The 10,592-nt window shown below is 40.6% G+C and overlaps 1 protein-coding gene across 1 annotated transcript in view; it reads left to right on the forward strand.

The window, feature by feature from the left end:
* The window catches only part of LOC122815972 (zinc finger protein 845-like), a 368,367-nt gene that overhangs the window by 17,360 nt on the left and 340,415 nt on the right, over positions 1 to 10,592 (forward strand). Inside the window, exon 2 of the mRNA XM_044088856.1 lies at positions 6,845 to 6,971. Within this exon, the coding sequence (XP_043944791.1) occupies positions 6,845 to 6,971 (127 nt within the window). The remainder of the gene's footprint in view (positions 1 to 6,844; positions 6,972 to 10,592) is intronic.

Consider the following 10,592-nt stretch of genomic DNA (forward strand, 5'->3'; position numbering starts at 1 on the left):
TTGAGGTCAGCCAGTTTGGAAAGGAGCAGGGGGAATCAATGAAACTATAAACATTGCTAGTGTTTTAAAACTTGATCAAATTTTAGGTTAGTAAAGTTTACACGGATTTTATTTAGCAATTTATTAACATATTATAATATTTTATTTTACATTTGTTGACCGGGCTAGTCTAGCTGGATACATGTCCTTTTTCAGTAGAGGCCCGGGGAGAAAAGCTCCAACATAATGAGAGGACAACAATACGTTTACATTCAGAGAAAATAGTATTAACATAAGTATGAAAGAAGACAGCAGGCAATACATATTACTTATTTAACATTCATATGAGAAGGAGATTAGTTTAAAAACATGGTTGCATTGAGAAGGCGAGAGGTTGAGATTATAATCTCTAAAAAGGTGAAGAGACTAAGGTGGTAGTTAGTTTATCGGGTTTAGCCTGGTTTAGGACAAGGACATAACCAGTGTGACTTAGGAATTCTTTGAGATTATTTTTGAATTGATTAAGCGAGGTCATAAGTCTTAGGTTGTTTGGAAGGGAATTCCAAGGTTTTCCTATGGAGTTGGCATAGAGAGCATCTCCACCCGAGTTCTTAGATTTAATGGTTTGTATCTGAACACTATTTGCTGATCGAAGGCAGTTTAGGTTAGAGTAGGGGGTTAATATTTTGCTCAGAGAGGGGGTTCTATCAGGTTGGTTAATTATTTTGAATGCTTCAGTAAGTTGGTTGAGTTTGAGAAGATTGGGCAGTTCCAACCAGCCAAGTTTCTTTAGGTTAAGGCAATGGTGAGTACGGTAAGGTGTTCCTGTTATAAATCTGGCAATGTGATTGTAGGCAACGGTGAGCATGTTAAGCTCACGCTTATTGAGGAAAGTATTGGGGAGGCGTACAGGAGGGTGGAGAGGAGATGAGTGCGAGCAGTGGTTAGTTTGGCATGGGGGTCAAAAAGTTCTTTATACGGTACATTGACCCGAGTTTTTTGTTTACTGTCTTAATGGATTGGCTAATGTGTATGTCGAATTTAAGCTTGTGGTCGATAGTAACACCTAATAGTTTGGTGTTGGGAGACAGGCTCTATGATGGTGCCATTGGTGGATTCTACATGGAAGGGCATATTGTTAGGAATTGGAAGTTCATTTCCTAGGGGAGTGGATACTGAGGGGAAAAATAGCAGCCGCTTGGTTTTTGCTGGATTAAGTATGAGTTTCAATTCAGAGAACCATTTTTCGACTTTAGCAAAACAGTGTTGGGTTTTAGCTTGGAGTTGTGGGAGAGAGACGTCAGAACAGATCAGGGTGGAGTCATCTGCATATTGGATGCAGGTGGCTTTGGGTATGACTGAGTGAAGATTATTAATGAAGACTGAGAAGAGAAGGGGACCAAGTATAGAGCCCTGAGGGACGCCAATGGTGTTGGGGAGCAGGTCAGCCTGTTTTGCCATTGGACAGTTTGTTGCCTACCAGTGAGGTAAGCATTGAACCAACTTAGGGCTAGGTTGTCAAGATGTAGGCTTTCCAGGGGTGTGGAGCAGAAGCTGGTGATTGACCATGTCGAAGGCTTTCGATAGGTCAAGAAAGAGAGCAGAGGATATTAGTTTATTGTTGCGGTGGTTGTAGTCAACAAAGGAGAGGAGGGCAGTGGTTGTACTATGATAGGGGCGAAAGCCATGTTGGGAATTGGACAAAAGACTGTTAAGGGTTAGGTAGTTTAGGAGTTGCTTGTGAACACACCGCTCCATGATTTTAGCTATTGGAGACAGAATCGCTATCGGTCTGTAGTTGGATGTTTCCGTGGAGGTGCCTCCTTTATGAAGAGGGATGATATATGAGATTTTCCAAATAGATGGGATGGTAGCTTCATTTATAGTTCTGTTAATCAAGATTGATATGGGATAGGCAATAGCGTCTGACGCAATTTGTAGGTATTCCGCTGGGAGGTGATCCGCTGCTAGGGTGGTTGGTTTTAGTTTTTTTAAAAGGGAACGGATATAGTAGGTAGATACTGGTTCTAATTTAAAGGAAAGTGGAGCTGAGTCATTAGTGTGATTGAGCGATGAGGAAGTAGTAGTTAGCTGGCTAGCTAGGGACTGTATGGTCTCTGTAAAAAAGGAGTTGAAGGCGTTGGCTATTTCTACTGGATCTTTCCCAATAAGTTTCTCAGGGGTGGGGGTGGTACCAGGATGAAGGAGGTTATTGAATCCAGCCCAGAACTTCTTTGGGTTATTCTGGTGTTTGTCCTGGAGGTGGCAGAAATACTGTTTTTTATCTTGAGTAATGGCTGTTTTAGTAGAGTTTCTAAGCTGCTGAAATTTAATGCAATCTAGGGGAGTTTTAGTAGCTCTCCATTTATCCCAGGCCTGGTCTCGGAGTTTGATTTTAGATTTAGTTTCTCTAGTTAGCCAAGGTGCTATCCTTTCTTTGGATCTGATTTGCCGAATAGGGGCATGAGAGTCAAGTATGTTAAGGAATGTGTCATTAAAGTAAGCAACACTCTCCTGTAGGGGTAGGGTTTTGAGGATGGACCAGTTACAGGACTTGAGTTCTGCAAGGAATTGTTATACATTAAATTTCTTCTTGTTTCTAACTAGTCTATATGAGGGGGGGTTTGTAGATGAGCATTTATGTTTAATATAGGTAATAAGGTGGTCACTGAGGTCATTGGGAAGGGTTCCTGTGCTATAATTGAGTGGATCCTTATTGGTTAGAATCCAGTCGATGGGTCTTTTTGTTGAGCATTTCCGATTCTGGTTGGAGATAAAATATTTTGGGAGAAACCATGTAAGTTAATAGGATGGGGGTTAATATGAGCAGAGCAGTGAGACCAGTCAATATTGAAGTCCCCGAGTACTATGGTTTCTTGAGGGTAGTTGGTGGTTAGCCAGCTGAGAGTTTGCTCTAAGTTTTCTGTGTTCTTCCCTGGTGGGATATAAATTACTATAAGATTGATGGATTTTTGGGTGTTTAGGCATATCTTTAGAGCAATAAGTTCTATATTAGAGACTTTGGGAGATTGTAATGAATTCATAATGATATTCAGTGTATTCCTAAACATTACAGTATTCCCCCACCCCTTTTATTTCTCCTGTCAGTCCTGAGGGTATTATACCCAGGTGGGAGTATATCTTCATCCTTAGTGGAAGGTTTTAGCCATGTTTCCGATAGGCACATAATGTCAGGGGAATGGGTAGTTAAGATAGCGTGTAGGTTGTGAACTTTGTTATTTAAGCTTCTTAGGTTGAGATGGAATATGAGTAGGGAACCAGTAGAGATTCGGGCGAGTTTGGAGGGGATGGAGTCTGAGACCTTGGTAGGACCTGGGTTGGGGTGGATATCGCCGTATGTGGTGATACATTCTTTCAGGTGGTCTAAGAATCTTTGAAGTTTGCATAGCAGTTTAGGATTAGATTTATTGATATCTTAGGGTGATGGAAGGTAAGATGCACCATTTTGGAGCATAGCATATTTTAGGGAAGCATAGCATGTTTTATGGTAACATTTATTTAGTTTTGTTATTTGCTACATGCAGTATTTTTACTGCTGTAATTTGTGTATATATTGCTTTAAACTTTTTGGCGCAATTTTGATGGTTAATTGAGGGGTGGGTATATGTTTGGCTGGGTTTTTGTGCAATATTGTTCTAAGGAAGTCTTTGTAATAGAGAGGAAAGCGCTTAACTTTAACAATCTTGGTGTCTTTGGATTGCTCGCATTCTGCTGGTCGGCTCTTCTGTGGTTTTCTACTATCTTGTGAATACTTGTAGATATGGTCATGATGTTTGAAACTTTTAACTACTATATTCTTATGCAGAATACTTAATTTTGAACGCAGAGTTTTGGGGGCTTCCAAAGTTCCCTGAAGAGTAGAACATTTCAGTGCACACTAATAACCTCATGTCATCACTTGGCACCCACTAACAACCTCATGTCATCGCTTGGCTCCCTATATGCTATAGTGCCACAAGGTTTAGATCTGGGTCCCATTCTGTTTTCATTATTTATTAATGTCTTACAGATGACCTCCCATCCCTTAATATCCTACAGTATGCTGATAACACACTTCTATTACAAGCCAGTAAATGTCCGTCTGAGCTCCAGTGCAAACAGCAGCAGTCTTTCACTAATCTGGGCTAATTGTAGTAATCTAATCAAAAAAAAAACTGATGTTATTCTTTTTACAACTCAAAATTCCCCCGCATCCACATTTTGTCACCGATAACCACATAATCATCATTCCCCCTGTTTCTGATTACATATACCCAGGATTTAACTTTGAGCCCTCTAACCTAATTCCTCTTGGTTCTGAATACAGCTACCCATGATTTACCTTTGCTTCATCTGTAGCATCGGCCCCCCTTGGTTCTGAGTGTAGGTACCCAGGATTTACCTTTCCATTGTCTCTGGCATCGGTCCCCTTGGTTCTGAGTGCAGGTACCCAGGATTTACCTTTGCACCATCTCTGGCATCGGTCCCCTTGGTTCTGAGTACAGGTACCCAGGATTTACCTTTGCACCATCTCTGGCATCGGTCCCCTTGGTTCTGAGTACAGGTACCCAGGATTTACCTTTGCACCATCTCTGGCATCGGTCCCCTTGGTTCTGAGTACAGGTACCCAGGATTTATATTTGTGCCATTTCTGGCGTTGGTCCCCTTGGTTCCGAGTGCAGATGCCCAGAATTTACCTGTGTGCCATCTCTTCTGGCATCGGTCCCCTTGATTCTGAGTGTGGGTACCCAGGATTTACCTTGGAACCAAGGGGACCAAGGCCAGAAGAGATGGCGCAGAGTGCAGGTACCCAGGATTTACCTTTGTGCCATGTCTAAGTTTTTCTAATCGTCTAGACAAATTTTGTGTACCGTTTTGATGGAAACTTCCCATCCAAGATCCGGTTTAACTCCCGAAGAAGCAGCACCAAGGAGAAAGTTATCACATTAAGGACACCTCCATATAAAGCAGCTACTGTAGAACATGCTCTAACCTGACCAGAATTATGGAATAGACTCCCACATAAATTAAGGGGTCCAGAATCTGTCACTGATTTCAGAAAGGCCTTCTCCAAACACTAGCACAAGGAAATCTTTTGATTTAAGGGCAATGGTTAACTACCCCATTTGTTATCAAACAGCAGACTATCTTTGGCAAAACAGTTCCTGTGAAATGTTAAATTCTAACAGCATGTTACCTCCAGCATGACAGTCTCTCACTGCATGTTGACCTGCTAGTTTCCCAAACTGTTGAAATTCAAAATGGACTTTGTTTAAAATATTGTAAACAACTTTGGTTTTGTTGTTAACCATCTGTGCAACATTTGTCTATATACAAGAATCTTTAACAAGTAGTCTGGTTACTGAATGTTCAAAATGGAAGTCTTCTAGAGCTGGTGGATAATGGAGCACTCTACCAAAAGATATTAGATGTGCAAACAGTTCATCAGTGTTCAAGTCTTCACTTGACTTCTGATGTACTAAATTGCTCTATGCGACAGGACCGAGATTGAAGCGAGTCCGTAATTGGCCTGTACAGGCTCTGGGCTTGAAATTCATTTCACTGAATCATTACAGATAGACACCAGGAGGTTTCACCTCACTGGTAATGATTTAATAAGATTAGTCTCCGATTATAATGCTTATTTTACCATTCCTTCACGATGGCATGTTAAATCATTTAGAAAAGTGCAGCACATTTATACTTGTCATGTAGTTTGATATTTACAAAAGTTACTTTGTGTAACATCTTCACTCACGTTTGAAACTCAAGCTGTACAAAAACAAGACTGACTCAGTTCTCACAATAAGGTCTCATGTTGTACTTTAAAAGACAAAACACACCATAACCATTATTGTGTTAAAAGACAAAACATACCATAACAATTATTGTGTCAAAAAAGGGAAGAATGTGAGGAAATGAAGTAGGTTCAATTATACAATCTGCGAACTATGATTTTATAGAAACGGGAAAACTGTAGAAATAGCGTGAGACATGCAGAAAATACCTACCTTAGATCACTGTCAATTCTGTTATTAAATGAATGGATAGGTATTTCTGTAGAGATTCTACCACCGCTAGGATATTATAATGCATACCTGAAGCTTCCAAGCAATACGTCTTGTATAGGATAAACAAGTCAGCAGGTAAACAAGTCAGCAGGTAAAGACAAAACTTCAGGAAAAATGGTAATACAAAATATGAATGGCGTATCATATTAAGCATCGTATCTGTTATTATTCCACATTGCTACATTACATTAATCATTATACTGTCTGAATCATCCTTGGCAGTTTGTTGTACATTAGGATGTGAATGGTAGGTTTGATCTGTTACTGACTGTGCTGTTGTCAGTGTCCTTACATTTGAGTGTGGGAGAACAGATTTATCGCTGGCAGTAACCAAGCTGTACCTTGTAGAGTGCAGATGCACAGAGCTGCCTCTGATGGTGACTGAGACAGCGTTGTCTTATGCTTCGGTATATGTGTGTGTACATTGGAGTAGGTTTGTTGTTGTTAGTGACTAACCTGTACCTCACTTTCATACCTCAAGTGTAGAGAAAAAAACTCCATCTTTGGTAGTGATTGTATCAAATACAACTTGTCAGTCAGTTGGGTGCCTGACTGTGTGTGAGTTTGGTGTTAGAGTGGAGCGAAGGCTTATTGCTAGCAACAATTGACCAGAAATTCTCTGTAGTATGCCAAAGTATAGTGCGGAACAGATTTGACATTGGCAAAAGGACGGAATGTTTGTTAGTTTATGAAATCTATACAACAAATCACTGTTTGTTTCTTTCTGTTTAATATTGTTGTAGTCTATCTGTAGATTCTTTGAAGTAGAAATTAAGACTATGATCTTATTTCAGGTACCAGAAACCTTTGATGATGTTGCTGTTGATTTTTCAATGGAACAGTGGCAGATGCTGAGCAAAGAAGAAAAAGAGCTACATCGAGAGGTGATGGTGCAGAACTTTGATCACATGGTGTCACTAGGTAAGGATGATTACAGGAAGGTGATGATTCAGAACAATGTTCACATGGTGTCACTAGGTAAGGATGGTGATACAGGAAGGTGATGATTCTGAGCAATGGTCACATGGTATCTCTAGGTAAGGATGGTGATACAGGAAGGTGAAGATTCAGAACAATGATCACATGGTGTCACTAGGTAAGGATGGTGTTACAGGAAGGTGATGTGTAGAACAGTGATCACATGATGTCACTAGGTAAGGATGGTGATACAGGAAGGTGATGATTCAGAGCAATGATCACATGGTGTCACTAGGTAAGGATGGTGATACTCACAGGACGGTGACAGTGTAGAACTGTGAGAACACTGTGACAGTAGGTAAGGAGGGTCATCCCAGAAGTACACAGGTAAGTCATTTTTCAGAATTGTGATCACAGGGTGTAGTTATTTAAGGAGAAAGGTTCCAGAGGTACACAAAGAGGTGAGAGTACAGAACTATGATGACTTGGTGTCAGTAGGTAAGGAAGGTCTCAAGCCTATACAGGGAGGTGATGGTACAGACCTGTGATCACATGGTGTCAGGAGGTTAAGAAATTCCCAGAGCTATACTGTGTGATGATAGTACAAAATTGTGATCACATGATGTCTGTAGGTAAGGAGGAAGGTCCCAAAGCTTCACAAGCTTCCCAGGAAGTTGATGTACAGAACTATGATCACATGTTTTTGGTGTTAAGAAAGATGCCTCAGAGCTGTGAGAACGTATCAGTAGGAAGAAGAGGGACCCAGAGCTACACAGGTGGGTAATGGTACAGACTTGTGATCACAAGGGGTCTGTAGGTAAGGAGGGGGTCCCCAGAATTACACAGGTAGGTGATGGTACAGAACTATGATCTCGTAGTGTCAGTAGGTAAGGATGATGGTTCTAGAATTACATCAGGAGATGGTTGCACAGAACCTTAAGCTCATGGAATTCCTAAGTAAGGAAGATGGCCTCACAGTTATAAAGTATATATGTATGCTAACGTTATAATATTAAAGTGACTGAAAAGCATTTGAAACCCACAAAGCATTATAGAAAATGAAGTTTATATCACATGAGATCACCCATTGTCAACAGTTCAAAAAATAGATGCGAGAAAAACAGATGTAGTAGTTCATGAAAAGAAGACAAAAGTAGCACTGATCATTGAAATTGCTACACCCATTGACTACAGTACCTTATGTGCAGAGAGAGACAAAGTCATAAAATACCAAGATTTGCAGGCAGAAATGAGGGCAATGTGGAAAAAAGATACCAAGACAGTTCCAGTTAGGAGCAATGGGTCTTATCTAAGCACGATTGTAAATTCTTTTTTTATATGTTACCAATGCATGTAATTCCATATGAATTGCAGGAGGAGTAATTTACTGAGCACATTGCGAGTGCTGCAAAGAGCACTTCTGGCTGACACCAAAGATTGAAACAATACTAATTTCATGCACTTTATCACATTTTGACTTAGAAATTGGGTTCTTTTCCCATCATGGTAATAGAAACCCAAAGGACTTGGAGAAATTAAGCCCAAAAATTGTTCACATTTGCCAAAATCATGAACTACTCATTGCAACCTGCAGTAGCAGATGGTAAGGAAAAGTAAATCTACATACTGTTGTCTGTGTTTCCCATCCTGACATTTGCAACCAGAAGAACACCAAGTAATATCCAGTCCCCAGCTAACAGGATTTCTAGTTGTAGGCAGAGGGAGGTGCCCAGCTCATCAGTGCTTTCTTCTTTTAGTAAAGAACGCAGCACTGTCTTTGCTAGTGCACAAGTATAAATGTGGCGCCAAGACACAAATTCTGTAATATCATTTTTCCATTTGCAGATTTTGATGGCTTTCTGTACACACTGACAATATCTTATAACCGAGGTAAAGAAACTGACCCTCCCCTTCAGATGTTGCTTTAAACAGAATAACACCATAATCCCTCCCTGTCCACTTACTGGTTATAGCACATCCAAGCCTGCAGGCAGTCATCAGTCCCACTGTGTGCTCCTCCCATTACTGGTAGTAGTGGCTGCCCAGTTCTTTGCACCAACTCTTCCATTACTGATCACAGTAATTGTCCAGTCTTTGTCCTCTCCTCCTGTTAAGGATACTTCTGGGCTTACATTCCTAGAGCCACATTCCAAATCTTGTTTGTCATCTGCCTCAATCAAGGACTGCAGTGGTTCCCATTCCTAATGCACTGTCCTATTGTTAAGGGTATGCGAGGGTTATTAACACCATGGTTATGCTTCTGTCAAGGACGTTGGTGTTTCCCATTCCTAATGCCCCCCTCTCCTGTTGTTAAGGGTATGTGAGGGTTATTAACACCGTGGTCATGCTTCCATAAAGGACAGCAGTGGTTCCCATTCCTCACGTCCTCTCCTGTTGTTAAGGTTATGTTAGGGTCACTAACACTGTTGTCATGTCCTGCCATGCAGTAGTTTTCAGCAAATCAAAATTTATCCTAGCCTGTCATTCAAACAGACTTCAATAAGGACATTTTATTAACTTATTCAAAGGTTATTAAGCATTGATTCAGTAGGAACCATTCAGAATAAGTTGGTCATTGAAGAGGAGGTCTGAATGCGGAGAGGCAAGTACAAAATGAGAGTGCACAACAGTGAACCGATTACTGTAGGTGCAGTGAAAAAGGCCAGGTAGTGGTTGCCATCTCTGGTAGCACGTTTACACGAAGGTGTATACCTTAGTGTCTGTGAAGGTGTAAACCTTAGTCTGGAGGTACAACACAGGTAAACTGATGCCCCTGAGAGGGACAAGAGCCAGTACTTCACTTAAGGGTTTACATGTATGTGCAGGTGTAACCACAGTCACCAGAGCGTATATGTGCAGGTGTAACTACAGTAACAGGTACTTCTGTAGTGACTTTACAGTAAACCAACAGTGGTGAGAGCGAGGTCTGAAGTGATTAGGACATGGTGTAGTATAGAAGCAGAGACTCTGGTGAGAGGTAATGACAATTGGTCCACATGGTCTTCCTGTTTTATGACACATTGGATAAACTGCTGATTCTCTCTGATAAACACATTCTTATTATTACTTCTCTTTAGTTGTTCGTACATTATTTTTATGCATGTGTCATTTATTCAGTAATTTCATTACATTTCCTTCTGGGCTTCTTGTACATACCTTATCTTGCCCATTGCCTTACTTATTCATCATGCCTTCAGTTATTCTGTTAGTTTTTTGAACATTCACCACCTTTTCTGTAAAGTGATGGTTTCTTGTAACTTTCTTAAGCCATCCATTTAAAAAAAAATTAAACTGCTTTCTTTCTCTCTCTAATTTCTCCATATTTTTATTAAGACAGCACTGGCTTAGACGATATAGATTGAAGATATGTAAACGTTTCTGTACTCGTGCTAAGCTGTTAACTTCTGATGCAGTTTGCACATAGTCTTCGTCCTCCTCTGATATGACTCTTCTCTTTGCTACTTTGAAGGTGATGTTTGCAGTTGGATCTTGCCAACTGCCTTTGTAGAGGGATAATGACTTTGTTTTTGTACTGGTGATGGCAGTTGCTCATTATTGCAGTATTTAATCACCCTTCTTTACGTTGGTATGGTATCCCCAAGTCCTATCCTCATTTACTGTTCT

This window comes from Protopterus annectens, chromosome 11.part0, assembly GCF_019279795.1.
Source record: "Protopterus annectens isolate FY-2018-M chromosome 11.part0, PAN1.0, whole genome shotgun sequence".
Lineage (NCBI taxonomy): Eukaryota > Metazoa > Chordata > Ceratodontiformes > Protopteridae > Protopterus > Protopterus annectens.